Below are 17,591 nucleotides of genomic sequence, written 5' to 3'. Positions count from 1 at the left end.
GTTATAATCACTCTAAACTGGTGCTCCGGAAGCTAAAAGTGGCCATGCTCTGTGAGACCACGTGGCCAGAGGCATGCGGAGAAATGTTGCCTAGGTCGTATTTGCAAAGGACCAGAGTTTAGGGAGTCCACAATTTTATGTATATGTGGCTTCCGCCCAAGCCCCTTTCTTGGCTGTCATTGCTACGCTTTCTTCACCCCCTAGGCCAACCTCCTGGGCTACGAGCACGCCCTAACAGCAGTGTCCGCTGAGTGAGTGGTCTGTGAGGCGTTATGGAGCTTTAAGGTCCGGAGCCCGAGGCACCTTCCGGGAGCCGTAGCCCCAGGCCCCGCCCTTCGGCCCGCGCTCTCTGCACTGCGCATGTCAGCTTTGCGTTCCCCTCCCCCCCGGTCAGCAACGGGCCGAGAAGCGGCGGCGGCGGCGGCGGCGGCGAAGGGGGCGGAGAGGAAGGAGCGCGGCGGACGCGGCCTGGACCGCGCGTACTCTGGCGGTGGGATTCTCTCCGCGTCGGCGGTAGTATCAGCTGCCGCTGCAGCGACAGCGGCAGGTCTGTGCGACGTGGGCCTGGCCTCGGGGTCGCTACCCCTTGGGGCCAATGGAGGCAACTGCGGGGCCTAGCGAGGACCTGGGAACCTCGGCCTCGCTTAACAAAAGAGCCTGCGGAGCTTCGGGGCACGGGCGGCGCAGGGGGCCGGGAGGGGTGGGTGTGCGAGGCAGAGGCCTCCAAGGGTCCTACCCAACCTCGTCGCCCTCCCACGACTCCCGCTTCTTCCATAACTCTCATTGTGGCCCAGTTGGCGGCTTTCCGGAGGCGGCGCCTGCCCGCCCTGCTATGAAAGAGATTTGCAGGGTGCCGGGCTCCGAGTAGGGATATCCACAAGGAGGGTTCTGGCCGAAGTCGGCAGCATTTGGCAGATGCAAGCCTCCAAATCAGGGGACCCGGTAGGTAAAAGTTGCCAGATCGAAAGACGGTATAAACGTGGTCAGTGATCTTTGTGCAACCTTGAGTACATCACTATTGTCGCACAAACTTTTTTTGCGGCCTATTTAAGAGCCTATCTGATGCGGGTAAATAATTTATATGGAGTTGCAAGCGTACGCACCAGTAATATAAGGAGGAACTGTTGTGCTGGCTGAGAGTTTTGGGGAATTACAGCTTTCCACATCACCTTAGTGAAGCATTCCCTCCTTGTTCCTCACTCCTTTAGGTGGTCATTCAATTTCCTTTGGCTGTATATTGTATTTGGTAAATGATGTTTCTGTGTGTATTCTCCATACGCGCACCCTAGAGCTTCTAAAAGGCAGAGTTTATGTCTTAATCTGCTCTAACTTTGCAGAAGCCAAGCCCAGTTCTGGCACATAGGAGGTGAGCAATATGTATTTTATACAAAAATTAACTTTAAGATTTTCAGCGATGGGGAAAAAAAAAGGATGTTGTATTTTCTTTTACCTAGAAGGGGCATTATATGGTCTGATCTACAGTTCATTCGAGGAATTTTTTTGTCGAGGTCTGCTGGGTGCCTGTTCCCCAGCACCGTTCTATGTCTGTAACCCCTGCTCTCCTGAAACTTACTTTCTTTTTGGGGAAAGAGAGATAATAAATTATACTGTATGTGAGCAGGTGATTACTGACTTAGGTTTAAAAAAAAAAAAGAGGGATGGGAAGGTATTGCATTTTGAAATAGGGCAGGCAGGATGGTATTTACAGACCAGCTGATATTTAAGCAGCCTAGAAGGGGGTGAGGGAGTGAACCCACCAAGTATCAGGGGAAAGGAACAGTCCAGGCAGAGGGAACAGCAAGTGTAAAGACCTTGAAGAGGACAGTGGCCTGTTAAGAGGAATAGAAGAGCAGTGTGCTTTGGAGCATTGTGAGCAAAGGAGGAGGAGTAGGAGATAAGGTCAGGGAAGACCTGGGGGCAGGAACACCAGAACAACCAGGAACTTTTAGGCTATTAGGAGGATTTCACTTTATCTCTGCGAGAGGCTTTTGAGCAGAGGAATGGGAAGATCTGACTGACGATGTAATGATTTCTTGTAATTCATGGAGGAGTGCATTTGTTTTTATTTTAGATTTGTCAAATTCATAGAACCATCTTAGTTTCTTTAAGCTAACAGAGAGGAAAGAGATGCTTCCTAAATAAGGATAGCCAGAATTTACTTGTACTTGGCTTTAGAAGAAAATGAAGAAATTCTGCGGTTGTGTACAGATTCTTATTAAAGAGCTGTCCAGTGTGTCGTGTCTGAGATGTTCTCAAGGCAGATTATTAGATAGAATAGCCATCACTATGACTGCTAATACGTATTGTGCACAAAGCACTTCTATGTGCCAACTTTTGTTCTAAGTGTAATTTTGTAATTTCAGTTTTTCACACTCACCCTGTCAAGTAGGTGACATTCTTACCATCTCACTACAGAAACCAAGTAACTTCCTGGGGTTCACATCAGGTTAGTGGCAAAAGCCTCCCTCCGTAGTCTGTGATACTTTACTGTGCTATTATGATTTTCTGCTAAATCATAGCATTTCAGTACCTAGAACCATACCGAGTGGGACTTTATGCTATCTCCTTGGCCAAGTTATAAATCTCCTTGGGACCCTTGCATATGGAATAAACAGTGAGTACATACTGTGGAAAACAAAAGATTAAAAAAACAAGTCTGCTGCTTTAGCTGTGAAACCTATAACTTAGAGTTGGAAAGAGGAAATTAGAACACAAATAGTAATGATTAAGTGTTGGGTGTTTTAAGACTAGAAAGGGAGTTTGAGAAATGAGCTACCACTTCTCCGGGGGATCATTCATGTCATAGTTCTAGGAGTTGGGCTTTCAAGGATAGGACTTTGGTAGATAGTTATAGTGAGAGATTGGTGGGAAAGGAATTCAGGTTATGGGAAGAGCGTTTACCAAAGTGCATGGTTTTCTTGAAACACCAATGCATGTGGGGAAACCCTGGGAGATAGGAATGGTGAAGTGTGTAGTGTTGGCACAGTGGAGAGTCTCATTCCAGCTTGATTGACCAAGTGGAGAACTATTGAACTGAAGGGAATGACAGAATGAGAAATGTGCAGCAGGAAGATTTGGGGCCAGGATCTGAAGGACCTGGAAGAAGGTTGCTGAGCATACGAACGCTCACCACCCTTGGGTGTGACTTTCCCTACTTCCACAGTATTAACAAACCAAAAGGGGTGGAAATTTGTTTTCTCTTTTGCTACTTATGTTTGGCTGTTACTTCATTATTTTGTACTTTACCACATAGAGTCACTTCTCATAGATGATGAAATATTTGCTGGTTTTAGATTCAGCCTCTAGAAGGACATCACCATGACTTTCCCGATAAAACACATTCTTAGGGGTGCCTGGGTGGCTCAGTCAGTCAGGGATCTGCCTTTGGCTCAGGTCATGATCTCTGAGTCCAGTAGGAAGTCTGCCTCTCCCTGTTTCCCTCCTCCTCCCCACTCATGCGCATGCATGCTTTGGCACTCGTGTGTGCTCTCTCAAAGATTTTATTTATTTGGGAGAGAGCTCACATGAGGTGAAGGGCAGAGGGAGAAGCAGACACTCCACTGAGCAGGGAGCCGGATGGGGGGCTCCATCTGGGACTCTGGGATCATGACCTGAGCCAAAGGCAGATGCTTAACCAACTGAGCTACCCAGGTGCCCCGATAAATAAAATCTTTAAAAAGGGGGGGTATTCTTAAAACAGTAGAGTTGAGGAGGTGGAGTGTTACTTGTCAAATGTCAAATATCAAATATCAGTCACCTCAGAGAGGCCTTACTTGTATTCTTTCTCTCTGTAATAGCTTACCTCTTCTTGCTTGCCTTTTTCTGTTTTTGCTTTTGTTTTGGTAGCACTTTTAGTACCTGAAATTATGATTTGGTTTTTCTTTCTCCTGGACCAGGCTGAACTCTCTGAGGGCTGGGCTTTGTCTGATTGTGTTACTCTATCCAAAGTGCCTAGAACAGTACCTGGCAAAATAGGCACTCAGTACATTTTGAATCATTGGTCACTCTGGTATGGTATAGTGGCTGGAGAGCAGACTTGTTAGGAAATTATTGCTATAGTGGAAATGGAAGTGGGAAGGAGAGGTGTTGCTCATAGTGTTGACACCTAAGAAAGTAGTTAGTGATCAGTATAAAACAACATTATTATTAAGACCAAACTTAGGTTGTTCGCTTTCTTTCTTTCTTTCTTTCTTTTTTTTTAAGATTTTATTTATTTGTTTATTTGAGAGAGAAAGAACATGAGAGGGGAGAGGTCAGAGGGAGAAGCCGACACCCCGCCGAGCAAGGAGCCAGATGCGGGACTCGATCCTGGGATTCCAGGATCATGACCTGAGCCAAAGGCATTTAACCAGCTGAGCCACCCAGGTGCCCCAGGTTGTTCTCTTTAAAGTAGATGGTATCGAAATTTTGTTCATGCTTCTGTTACAAAGCTAATTCTCTTCAAATTAGAAATTTTAAAATGCAGTCTTTTAAAGAAGAAAGGTAGTTGAATTTTTACAAATATGTTTGCATCTCAGAGCAGAGACTGAGGTCTAGACATCATTCTTCCCTCATAAAGTGGATGAAATAGCAGTGGGAAAACAGTGCAATGGCTCTAATTCTTTAATTTTCATATTTTTTTTTGTTTTTAAAATAAACATACAGAACTGTTTTAAGTGTATAGTTCAGTGACATTGATTTTGTACACATTGTTGTGCTGCCATAACCACTGTAGCGTTCACAGAATTCTTTATCTTGTAAAACTGAACCTGTGTACCCATTAAATAATAACTCTCCATTCCTCTGCACCCCCAGGCCTTGACAACCCATTCTACTTTCTTTCTCTGAGTTTAACTGTTTTACCTCATGTAAGTGGAATTGTACGCTATTTGTCCTTTTTGACTGGCTTAATTCCTTAACATGATGCCCTCAAGTTTCTTTTTTTTTTTTTTTTTTTTTTTTAAGATTTTGTTTATTTATTTGTCAGAGAGAGAGAGAGAGAGCAAGCACAGGCAGACAGAGTGGCAGGCAGAGGCAGAGGGAGAAGCAGGCTCCCTGCCGAGCAAGGAGCCCGATGCGGGACTCGATCCCAGGACGCTGGGATCATGACCTGAGCCGAAGGCAGCTGCTTAACCAACTGAGCCACCCAGGCGTCCCTCAAGTTTCATTCATATTGTAGCATGTGTCAGAATTTCCTTCCTTTTTAAGGCTGAATAATGTTGGTGTGTGTGTGTGTGTGTGTGAGTGTAATAGTTTACTCATCCATCATGGACACTTAGGTTGCTTCCATCTTTTGGCTGTTGTGAATAGCACTGCTGAGGTCATGGGTCAGCTCTCCCTGCTTTCAGTTCTTTCGGGTATATACCCAGATGTGGAATTGCTGGGTCCTATGGTAGGTCTTTTTCATTTCTTCTTTTTTTGGGTCAGAGAAGACAAGTAGGGGGAATGGCAGTCAGAGGGAGAAGCAGGCTCTCTGTTGAGCTGGGAGCAGGGTGCAGAACTCAATCCCAGGACCTTGAGATCATGACCTGAGCTGAAGGCAGACGCCTAACCTACTGAGCCACCCAGGTGTCCCTCATATGGTAGTTCTGTGATTAATTTTTTGAAGACCCGCCATACTATACTGTTTTCCATAGTGGCCGAGCCATTTTAAATTCCCACCAGCATTATACAGGGTTCCAGGTTCTCCACATCCTTGGCAACATTTGTTTTTTTCTGTTGTGTTGTTTTTTTGTTCATTTTTGGTTTTTTTAGTAGTCATCCTAATGAGCGAGGAGGTGTAGTTTTCGTTTACATTTCCCTAATGATTAGTGATGTCCAGCATCTTTTCATATGCTTATTGGCCATTTATATATCTTTGGAGAAATGTCTGTTCAGGTACTTTGCCTATTTTTAAATGGATCATTTGAGATTTTTTGGTTGGTTGGTATTTTTCAGGAAGTCTGTGAACTTCACCTGGGTGTGGAAGCCATGCGGTGATTCTATAGGCACTGAAGTTAGTGGGTGTTTTCGTCTTTTCTTGTCAATATGAGAAGTGTTTGTGGAGGCAGAGGTGAAATTTCAGAGTTGTTTGATAGGAGTTTGCCAGCTTGGTAGGAAGGGTGTAGCAGGCATATTATTATTATCTAAGAGAAGGCTTAGAAGCATGCACATGTGCTAAGACCAACTAAAGGGAGCTTTGAGAAGACCCACAAATAGCAGGAATATAGCTAATTTTTTAATATGCTCACTATATTTATTTTTTGATAAACTGTTTACTGGATGTCTCTTCTCCAAACAATGATTGCTTAGAGAATGCAAATTAATTTTAATAGCCTAAAGAGAGAAGGGAGGGGTCATCCTTATTATTATTATTTTTATTTTTTATTTTTTTTTAAACATACAACCATAGGGATGCCTGGGTGGCTCAGTTAGTTAAGCTGCTGCCTTTGGCTCAGGTCATGATCTCAGGGTCCTGGGATCGAGTCCCGCATCGGGCTCCTTGCTCAGCAAGGAGCCTGCTTCTCTTGTTGCCTCTGCCTGCTTGTGTGTACTCTCTCTCTCACTGACAAATAAATGAATAAAAATCTTCTGAACATACAATCATAAAGATTAGGTTGGCTCTCTTTTGCTTGTTGTATCAGTTATAATCCCCCAAACCTCTGTGATGGTCAAGGGTCTGTAGCCATGCACATATATAGTATAGCGTACATAGTCCAATAGGAAGGATTACTGTCAAGAGTAAAGAATTAATGGTGCGTTGAGGATGATAGGCTTAGATTTCATCAGGAAGGCTGGATGGCAAGGTTTATAATGGAAGATGATGGCTTTCACAAATACTGGGGTGAATTTTGAAAAGCCTGAATGCATGATATTTATTCATCCAACAAAAAATGTTTGAGTCCTACACACACATTAGGCTCAAAGGATTCAGTGCTGGACAGAACACACAAAGGCCCTGCCCTCATGGAGCTAGTATTCTAGTCAGTGTGGCATTATAGAAAGTGCAGTTGTTTGGCCTGGCTAAAGGCAGTAAATTAGGGAAAATGGGCAGTGTGTTCTAGATCAACTAGTGAAGGCTCGAGGGTTCTGAAGTGTTCGATCTTTTGGTCAACCCATTTCTCAGAAGAGTAAAGAAAAAGGTATTGTGTATTTTGGATCTTGTTCCCTCTGAAAGCCATTGACTCTTACCTGCCTAAAATCACACTACGTGCCTATTTGTAGCAGAAAGTGAATTTTTAACACCAAGTATGTGATTTGGTGCTTTTGTAATTTGAGGCCTCTGATTTTAATTAGGTCTAATTTATGTCTGTGCCCATCCTTTTCTCCTATCCAGTATCTTATTTTCTTCAGTCTCCTCCTCAGGACCTCTGTCTTAGGATTTGCCTTTCACCCTACATCTTCAGTTTTTGTATCTCTGTTGGCTTTTACTCTTTAGCATATAAACATGCTTATGTTTCCTTCTTTCTTTCCTTTTTTATTTTTTTTAAAGATTTTATTTATTTATTTGTTTGTTTAAAGATTTTATTTATTTATTTGACAGAGATCACAAGCAGGCAGAGAGAGAGGAGGAAACCGCCCCCTGCTGAGCAGAGAGCCTGATTCAGGGCTCAACCCTGGGATCATGACTCAAGCTGAAGGCAGAGGCTTTAACCCACTGAGCCAGCCCGGCGCCCCTAAAGATTTTATTTATTTATTTGACAGAGAGAGAGCGAGCCAGAGAGCATAATTTGGGGGGGAGGGGATGGCAGAGGGAGAGGGAGAAGCAGACTCCCCTGCTAAGGAGGCAGCCCAATGCGGGACTTGATCCCAGGACACTGGGATCATGACCTGAGCCAAAGGCAGATGCTTAACCAGACTGACTGAACCACCCAGGTGCCCGGCTTCTTTCTTAACAAACAAAATCCTAGTCAGCATCTCACTCTTTCGGTCCTATCATTGGTGTAAAGCTTAGAAAGTAATCTTTACTCCTCGTGACCTGGTCTTACTGTCTACCACTTACCAGTCACTCCTCAACCCTGCCCCTACTATTCCTTTGAAACTCTTGCCCTGATGACTTCCTGGGTGCATATCCAACAGAGGCTGTTTAAGTTCTGCTCTTTCGGCATCTCTTTAGTTTTTAACATCAGACAATTCTTTCTGCCTATAAAACTTCTCGCACCTTCTGTGCTGCTATTCCCCACTGTTCTCCCTCCCTCCTCTCCTTCTCAGGTGGCCGTGTGAGCTGCTCTTTCCCTGCCCATTCCTAAGGATTACCTGCTCTAACATTTGTCTTGCTCCTTTTCTCACTATGCCCTCTCTCTGCTGGCTTATCTACCCCAGAAACCTCAGATGCAGGTGCGTTATATGAAATCTGCGGCTCCATCACAGACCCTTCTCTGCACTTATAGACCCACTGTGGCATCTTTCCTTGGCTCTTCCATCTCATGTTCTAACCCATTTATCTGGGCCCCTCCTGTCTTTCTAAACATGTGTTCTAGAACTTTCCTAGATGTCCTGCTGAACTCTAGCTCCATGGCGCTATTTCTAGTTCTCTGTGGTGATACTTTTCTTCAGTCGAAAATGCCCTCCTTTCACACTTCTATCCTGGTCCAGTGCCTCTTCGGATTTTAAAACTGAAAACTGTGTCATCTCCAGAAAAACTGTGTCTTCTTCCCAACTCATCCTCGGTTGGATACCCCTTTCCTGGGCCACCAATGAGCACATTCTGTGCAATACCTCTGCCACAGCATATTGTGTTGGTTTTTTAGCTGTTTTAAACCACACCTTGAACCCCTTCAGAATGGGACTGTATTTTTCAGTATATAAATGCCCAGCTCCTAAATCCTCTGATAGTCCTCAGCAAGCTTTCAGCAAACCACTGAGTTCTCCTGCTAGGAGATTGTTCATGTGATTCTTAAAATCTACGCAAACTTAAAGGGTGTTTTTCCATTGTTTTTTGTTTACCTTCTGATTTCTATGGCTTATTTTATTAGCCCCTCATGATACTTCATATACACTAGGAAAAATACTAAAATTCAGATTCATCATTTTTGTTGTTCAGGAGCAGCTGTTGTATAGTCAGGGTCACACATTGGTTAAGCAATACTACCAGATGCTAGAGTTTTCTTGCTTGTAAATGTTCTTACTAAATCTTACCTCATTAGAATTATGTTGATTCTCTTTAAGGGATTCTTGAAAAAAGCAGGAGATGGTCTTAAATTCAAGCAAACTAGTACTTACTAAGTACTTATTTTAGCCACGTGTAACTTTTATGGAAGGTCCAAAATGATTAAGGACATCTTCCCCCACCCCCAAAGACATTCCCTACCTGTAACTAAGGGCAGAGATTGACTCAGCATAAATGAGTTTTAGTACTAAGTAGACTAAACTAAATGCTATATGATAACAGTTCAAACAAAACCTGTAAGGTATATATGGGGAGGGGCACAGAACCAGAAAAGTAGAGCATGTTCACGGTTTTTTCAACAATGTTGTAGTGTAAAAAGCAGCTTTGGGAACTCTTTTCCCCATTGGCTTCAGAATCCATTATAAACATATTGTTCTTTTTAATGATAAACCTTAATACAAGGAAGAAAGTAAAAATGAAATAACTGCTATTAACATTCTGATAAACAGTCCTCCAGCTCTGTGTGTCTAACCATACTTTTATATTGAATGACATTGAATCATGCCACCCACCTTGTTTTATGCCCTTTTATTCAGTGTGTATAGGGCACTTCTCCATAAATGGAAATAGTAGTTAAGATTTTAAAACTTAGACTGCATAGTCCCTTCGGTTAAGCAATTACATTTTGCAAATTGATTCTATCAAGCCCTACCTTGGGTTCCCTGCTGAGCCAGGAGCCTCCTTCTCCCTCTCTCTGCCTCTCTGCCCTACTTGTGCCCTCACACACTCTTGTTTCTCACTTGCTCTCATATACATAGAATCTTTATATATTTTTAAATAAAATCTTTTAAAAAAATAAAAAGAAAATTGATCCTAAAGAAGTAACTACGGGTATGTGCAAAGATTCAGCTATGTGATATATTTCACAACATTATAAAATGGTAGTGGAGGGGGGCGCCTGGGCATCTCAGTCAGTTGAGTGTCTGACTTTGGAGTTTGGCTCAGGTCATGATCACAGGGTCCTGAGAGCAAGCCCTATGTAGGGCTCCGCGTTCAGTATGGAGTCTGCTTGAGATTCTCTCTCCCTCTGCCCACCTCCCCACTCATGCTCTCTCTGGCTCTTGAAAATATTTTTTAAAAAACGTTTTAGGGGCGCCTGGGTGGCTCATTCGGTTGGGCGTCTACTTTCGGCTCAGGTCGTGGTCCTGGGGTCCTGGGATCAAGCCCTGCATCAGTCTCCCTGCTTGGCAGGGAGTCTGCTTCTCCCTCTGCCCCTCCCACTCTCTCTCTCTCTCTCTCTCTCTCTCTCTCTCTGTGTCAAATAAAAAAAATAAAATCTTTGGGAAAAAAAAAACCCTTTAAAAAATAAAAAGTGGAGAAATGTATTTGTTGACATTTAAAGATGTTCATAGTGTATCATTAGGTGAAGAAATTGGTAACTAAAACAATACATATAGTATGGTTTCAGTTTTGTTTTTAAATTTGTGTATACACATAGTGTAGAAGAAATAACAACAGCTACCAAAATTATATATCTAGGAGAGGAAGTTTCAAGTAGTTTTAAATTTTGTTGCTTTTTGCTCTTTGGTCTTTTTGCTTTTCTATTAAACTTAGGTAGCTTGTGTCATTAAAAAGGGTTTTTTGGGGCCAAGACTAGTAAGATAATACAGTATTGTTTTTAAAATGATTTGATCAATGCTCAGGAAATTTCTTTGCACTTTTTAACCATAGTCAGTACTTTAGGCAACGTATCAGTGAATCATTTTTTCTTCCTGGCTAGTATTCTAGTGGGCATTTTCCAATAAACACACAGTTTGTGAGTACCCTTCAGAGACAGTTGCATAGATACTTTCTACAAATAACTGATCTTTCAGATTTTGATTCTTTCATTCTTCTGGTGTCATTACCAAAGGATAATCTTTCATTTTGGGACAGTTTGGCTGATAGCACCTCAGTCTCTGTGACAGCAAACACTACATTATATTGTAGTTGTAGGTTTTTATTTGAGGGAGGGGGTTTGGTCATCTATTTTCCTGGTAGACTATAACATAAACTTCTTGGGAATAAATATTAAGAGATTAAGTCTTTTCATCTTCGTATCTTTAGTCGCCTGACAGAAGCCTAGCACATACCAGATCCTCAAAATATTTGTTGTCTTGTGAGTATTTTTGGTAGCTTAAAGATGTTAAATTCACGGTCAAATCCTTTTGAAGGGGACGATGTTAAATACTACACTCCTGTTTAGATTGTGATCCTAAAAAATGAATAATTCTTTAGTGTTTTTAGGAAATTTGACTGTTCTTTTGGGGTTGGCATATCACATAGCTGAAGTACAAAGTTAAGTAGTTTTTTGTTTTTGAGTGTTTTCTTAGGATTTATTATTTTAGAGAGAGAGTGCGTGCAAGTGTGGGGAGGGCAGAGGAGGAGGGAGAGACAGTCTTCAAGCAGACTCTGCACTGAGTACAGAGCCCGACGTGGGACTCAATCCCAGGACCCTGAGATCATCAAACTAAGAGACGGACACTCAAAACACCTGAGCCACCCAGGCGCCCCCCAAATTAAATAGTTTTGAGAGGCAAAAGCTTAAAATGAATTGTAGGCAGAAGTTGGAAGAGACATAAAAAATCAGTGGGCTATTTGTAAAGTTAAATTTATTATTAGTGTATTTTTTTCCTTATAGATCAGCCATTGACACCATGAACTGGAATAAAGGTGGCCCTGGAACCAAAAGGGGATTTGGCTTTGGAGGTTTTGCTATTAGTGCTGGAAAGAAGGAGGAACCCAAACTCCCACAGCAGTCCCACAGTGCCTTTGGGGCAACCAGCTCTTCTTCTGGATTTGGAAAGTCAGCTCCGCCACAGCTCCCTTCTTTCTACAAAATTGGATCTAAACGGGCCAACTTTGATGAAGAAAATGCGTAAGTGGTAATTCTGGTAGTTTGGCCAAGGGTGGGCTTTGAGATACTCATTCTATCAGCAGAAATTGAGGTAAAGAAACCATTTGTTTCGTGAATAATAATATGACTTCTTTAATTGCTTATCTCACTGAATTGTATTGTTCCTAATAAGTTAAATTGTTGAGTTTATTCATTTGTAAGGAACATAATACTTGTGTGCTTACTTGTTTCCCTGTTCCAAAAAAAGATTTGAGGCTGTTAAAACCTAAATATGACTGAAGAGTTTTATTTTATTTTATTTTTAAAGATTTTATTTATTTATTTGACAGACAGAGATCACAAGAAGGCAGAGAGGCAGGCAGAGAGGGAGAGAGGAAGAAGCAGGCTCCCTGCTGAGCAGAGAGCCCAATGCGGGGCTCGATCCCAGGACCCTGGGATCATGACCTGAGCGGAAGGCAGAGGCTTTAACCCACTGAGCCACCCAGGCACCCCCGACTAAAGAGTTTTAAATAGTATGAGGTTTTGATGGCCTTTGCTGAAGTCTTTTACTAACCCCATGTAAGTTGTTTTGTGCCACAGGCAGTTGTCACAACTGGTAGAGATGCAGTTTGTCAATAGCCAGGTCTTAAAACGATTATGTTGTAACATCTTATAGTGGGGGGAAAAAATCTACTCGGGTTATTGCCCAGAGTTCTCAGGAAACAAACTTACCAATTACCTTTTTTAACTTGAGTATCTGATAGGGTGGTGGTTATACAAAGATAAGGTTTGAGGGTTTGAGCTCTAATTCCTTTTCTTTTCTTTTTTTTTTTTTTTTAAGATTTTATTTATTTATTTGACAGAGAGAGAGAGAGATCACAAGTAGGCAGAGAGAGAGGGGGAAGCAGGCTCCCCGCTGAGCAGAGGGCCCGATGCGGGGCTCGATCCCAGGACCTGAGCTGAAGGCAGAGGCTTAACCCACTGAGCCATCCAGGCGCCCCTGAGCTCTAATTCTTGTAGATGATAATTTCTTTGCTCTGTGTGAAGAAATCTCTGACTGCTGTTATTTCCAACCCAGTTGTGAAAAGTTGAGTTGTTTTTTTTGTTTGTTTGTGGGGTTTTTGTGTTTTTTTTGTTTGTTTTTAATTAAGAGCTCAAGATGGGACACAAAGTGGCATTTTTAAAGGCTTGTATGTTGCAGGGATTAAAATACAGAAGTAGATGTTTAAGGTTTAGCAAAGTCAAGGATCATTATTCTAGAGAGCAGTTTAGCAGTTCAGGGATACTTTTTCTTTTGCTAAATGAAACTTATATAAATGAGTATGTATGTATGTGTAGCAGATGATAGTTGTTAGAGCTTTTATTTTTTTATTTTTTTTTTTTAAGATTTTATTTATTTATTTGACAGATGAGAGGCAGGCAGAGGGAGAGGGAGAAGCAGGCTCCCCGCTGAGCAGGGAGCCCAATGTTGGGATCCAAGGACCCTGGGAACACAACCTGAGCTGAATACAGATGCTTAAAGACTGAGCTACCCAGGCACCCCTGGATTGAGTATTTATTCTTAATCCTTGAAGTTTTCTGTCAGTCCTTAGAAAGTAGTCCAGAACTTCTGAAGAAAAGTCCCTAGCCTTACGAATATATTGCTGAAATTTTTTTAAGGATTATAAAGAAAGGGGCGCCTGGGTGTCTCAGTGGGTTAAAGCCTCTGCCTTCAGCTCGGGTCGTGATTCCAGGGCCCTGGGATCAAGCCCCACATGGGGCTCTCTGCTCAGCAGGGAACTTGCTTCCCCTTCTCTCTCTCTCTGCCTGTTTCTCTGCCTACTTGTGATTTCTGTCTGTCAAATAAACAAAATTAAAAAAAAAAAAGATCATAAAGAAAAAACTAGGTTTTTAATATTTATACATATATACAAGGGTGGTTTTTTTCCATAGCATACTTTCTTTAGTATTTGCTCTATCTATTCAACAGTGATATATGAAGTTTTTACTGAAAACTCATCCCTTTTAACAGAACTGGAAATGTGATTTGAATATACATTGTTGAAATGAGAGAATCTGCTGTGACTGCTTGTTTTTTTTTTTTTTTTTTTTGCAGTATTAGAATTTTGCTGTATTAAACAATAATGGTTCATTTGCCAAAGCCTGGAGGTCTCTAATATGTATAGTTCAGATCTCTTATTATGTATCTATGTAACATAGATACAGCATAATAATTTCTGTTAAAGAATTCACCGACCCCAAATTAAACGTTCACTTATCAATCATGCCTCTTAATTTTCAGATATATGTATTTTTAAATTTCCAGATATTTTGAAGATGAGGAAGAAGACTCTAGCAATGTTGATTTACCTTACATTCCTGCTGAAAACTCGCCTACCCGCCAGCAGTTCCATTCCAAGCCAGCAGATTCTGACAGCGATGACGATCCCTTGGAGGCGTTCATGGCTGAAGTGGAGGCAAGTATCTAGGCTGTTTGTTAAGCTGCAGGAGTTAGATCAAATTAACCTAGTGTTTCAGTCATTCAGAATTTGGTTTTTGCCCTCTCTTGGGAGCATTTTGCTTTTACACTCTATAGTTTCTTTTTTCTTTTCTTTTTTTTAATTTTTAAATTTATTTATCGGAAAGCACAAATAGGGGAAGCAGCAGGCAGAGGGAGAGGGAGAAGCAGGCTCACTGCCAAGCGGGGAGCCCAGCACAGGGCTCAGTCCCAGGACCCTGGGATCTTGACCTGAGCTGAAGACAGACACTTAACGACTGAGCCACCCAGGCGCCCCTCAGACTCTGTAGCTGCTTAAACATATGTCCACATGCCTTGTGGTATTTTCAGAGATGATTGGTGCCTAGAAGTTTGAATAGTGACCCTTGAACAAGGGTAGTTCAGGATTTGTATGTGTATGTTTTAATATTTCTTTGTCTGTTCTTACATGGAATGAACATTACCTCCTTCAGTCTAGCATTAAAGGCAGTTAAACTTCTAAAAAGTTCAGAAAGGCAATTAAACTTCTAAAAACTTGCTAAAATTATGAATTCTGTGTTCTGTACTTCTAATATTTGTTTTTTATTACCAACATTATCAGCATCCTGACCTCCCTGTAGAAATGAAACTTGTAACCACTTTGTTCTTAAAACTCTTCTCACTAGGCTTTTGTGATTTTGCATTTTGTCCTTTTTTCCCTATCTTTTTGACGTTTGTATTTTTTTTTAACCTTTTATTATGAAAAATTTCAGATACATACAAAAGTAGAATAATAAAATGAACTCCCTTGTATCCTTCACCCTGCTTTATCAATTAACAACTTCTGGCCAATCTTGTGTTATCTAACCCCTCTTCCCTCTTTTAAATTGTTTTAAAGTAAATCCCAGGCATGTCATGTCATCCATTAGTATCACTGTATCTCTGTAAGATAACACTTAAAAAACGTAACTACCATATCATTGTACCAATAAAAAATTCATTACATATTCATCTTACTATTATCTGTTACTTTTATGACCGCCTGCTAATTTCTCAAATACATTGATTCCTATAGTTCTATATATTGATTTGCTATTTTCACTCTGTACATTCCCTGCTGACCTTGTCCACTTGAATTCTGTGTAACTAATGCATGTCTTTAGTCTCACAGTCTCTATTGTATTGCTTTTCTAAATCATGACCATTTTTACATGGGTGGGGTCCCCCTGGCATCTTTTCTTCCTCAACCAGGTTTTTTGTCTTTTATATTCTTAATGCTAGAAGATCAAACATGTTCATGACTTAACTTCATTTAATCCTCAGAATAACAGTGGGGAATTGGCAGAGAAAAATATATGGGAATATAATTTTTTTAAAAATAACAAGAAAACTGAGCCCTGTGATAATTCAAATCCCTTGCCTCAAATCACATTGGTAACTGTGCGGCATAGCTGGGACCTGGGTATTTCTGGCTTAATAGTCCTGAGAACCTAGCTCTTTCTAGTAGTCCTGGTACTTTTCCCCTTATATGGCAGGTTCTCTCAATCTTTATAGTCTCTTTTGCACCTCTTCCTTCCTTTCTGTTTCCACTATAGTCAGCCTGCTTTACACTTTGATTAACTCTTGTCTGGGTGTAAATTTTCTCCCACCTTTGGTTCTCTGTTTTCCCACTTGTGTGGTGTACAGAAACAGAGTAATTAGACTAAAGCATGTTGTTTGTCACGTTATTCCTTTTGCTCAAAAAACTGTCACTTCATTGTTTATGAAAAAGAGTCCTTCCAGATTCCTCAGGTACTTGTAAGCTAAAATCCTCAGCCACATCTCATCTCTAAGAAAGGAGGGAAAGAAGGAAAACAATGTAGATGTTTTTCTTTGGCCTAGATACTGCTTTTTAAACATGTGGGCCAAAATTCTGAAGATTAGAAGATTTTATCTAAAAGTTCAGACTCTTGAAAAGTGGACACTCTGGCAAGACTAAGCCTGCATTCTTATTCTTGCAAGACAAAAGCAGTTTTGTGTGCTAATGGCTGACTGCTTTAGATAGGTAGGGGTTGCTTTTTCTTTTTCACCTTAGGTCTGTCAGTTCCTTTTGTCGTCTTGACATTGAAGCTACCATTTACAACCATTTATCTTCACACTTGTGTTTAGTTTTCTTATGGTGGAGAAATATTTTTCTGGGCTTAGGTGTCCGTGTGATACAGGAAAAGCTGCAGCATGCTTCTTTAGAATATTCCTGCTTACTAAAGTGCAAGTAAAGTACGTCTGTATCAAAAGAAAATAACTTTTCTTATCCTGATTTACTTCCTTCGTTGCCAGATTGGTACCCGTTAGTGTTTCCCATCTTGGATTTAGACTAACTCAGATTACCTGCTTCTTAAAGAGTATGCACTTTATAGGTAGCAAAGCCAGAATTCAAGTGCAAATCCCATATTCTTTCTGCTGTGTCATTCCATATCTAAGTTTTTGTAGCACTGTATTTTTGGGATAACACCAGAACTATTCAGAACTTTCATGTGCTTTGCAACGTGGTAGTGATTTAGTTCAGTATGTTAAATGGTTCTCTCTGCAAGTAAAGGTGGTAGTGTTTTGTCGTGTTGGAGGTGTCTTATATGGACTTTTACCCCTCTTGGGATACAGACATTTCCCAAAGGGCTGTTTTTCATTTTATCTTGCAATCCCTAGTTTAAATCCCTGGTTTAAATTCAGATTTAATTTTTTGTAATGGAACTCGGTGTAACCCTTTTTGAGTGGGAGTATCCAAGAATAGCCCAGATTTTCCTGCTTCGCACTTCAAGTAGTTGAAACTGTAGGAGAATAAATCTTTTTGATACAATATCATTCTTAAAGATTTTATTTATTTATTTGACAGAGAGAGATCACAAGTAGACAGAGAGGCAGGCAGAGAGAGAGAGAGAGAGGGAAGCAGGCTCCCTGCTGAGCAGAGAGCCCGACGCGGGGCTCGATCCTAGGACTCTGAGATCATGACCTGAGCCGAAGGCAGCGGCTTAACCCACTGAGCCACCCAGGTGCCCCATTGATACAATATCATTCTTCAGGGTGGTTTTTGATATAATATCCAAAGGGGTTTTGCTGAGTTTTGGACAGACAGATTGGATATTGTCTGATCTTGGAGAGAGTGTTGTTGCCACAATATTGCATTAATCCTTGATCTCAGGTATATTCTTTACTAGAAA

At 41.4% G+C, this 17,591-nt stretch overlaps 1 protein-coding gene across 1 annotated transcript in view; it reads left to right on the top strand.

Moving 5' to 3' along the window:
- Positions 1 to 389: 389 nt before the first annotated feature.
- Positions 390 to 17,591, top strand: part of LOC111158190 (DEAD-box helicase 42) — a 39,383-nt gene continuing 22,181 nt past the window's right edge. Inside the window, exons 1-3 of the mRNA XM_022520101.1 lie at positions 390 to 547; positions 11,748 to 11,984; positions 14,248 to 14,398. Coding sequence (XP_022375809.1) covers positions 11,764 to 11,984; positions 14,248 to 14,398 — 372 coding nt within the window. The 5' untranslated portion in view covers positions 390 to 547; positions 11,748 to 11,763. The remainder of the gene's footprint in view (positions 548 to 11,747; positions 11,985 to 14,247; positions 14,399 to 17,591) is intronic.

Source organism: Enhydra lutris, unplaced genomic scaffold (assembly GCF_002288905.1).
Source record: "Enhydra lutris kenyoni isolate GAN:26980312 unplaced genomic scaffold, ASM228890v2 scaffoldscaffold57, whole genome shotgun sequence".
Classification (NCBI taxonomy): domain Eukaryota; kingdom Metazoa; phylum Chordata; class Mammalia; order Carnivora; family Mustelidae; genus Enhydra; species Enhydra lutris.
Note: the sequence above shows the minus strand (reverse complement) of the source record. Positions and strands in the feature narration are given on the sequence as shown.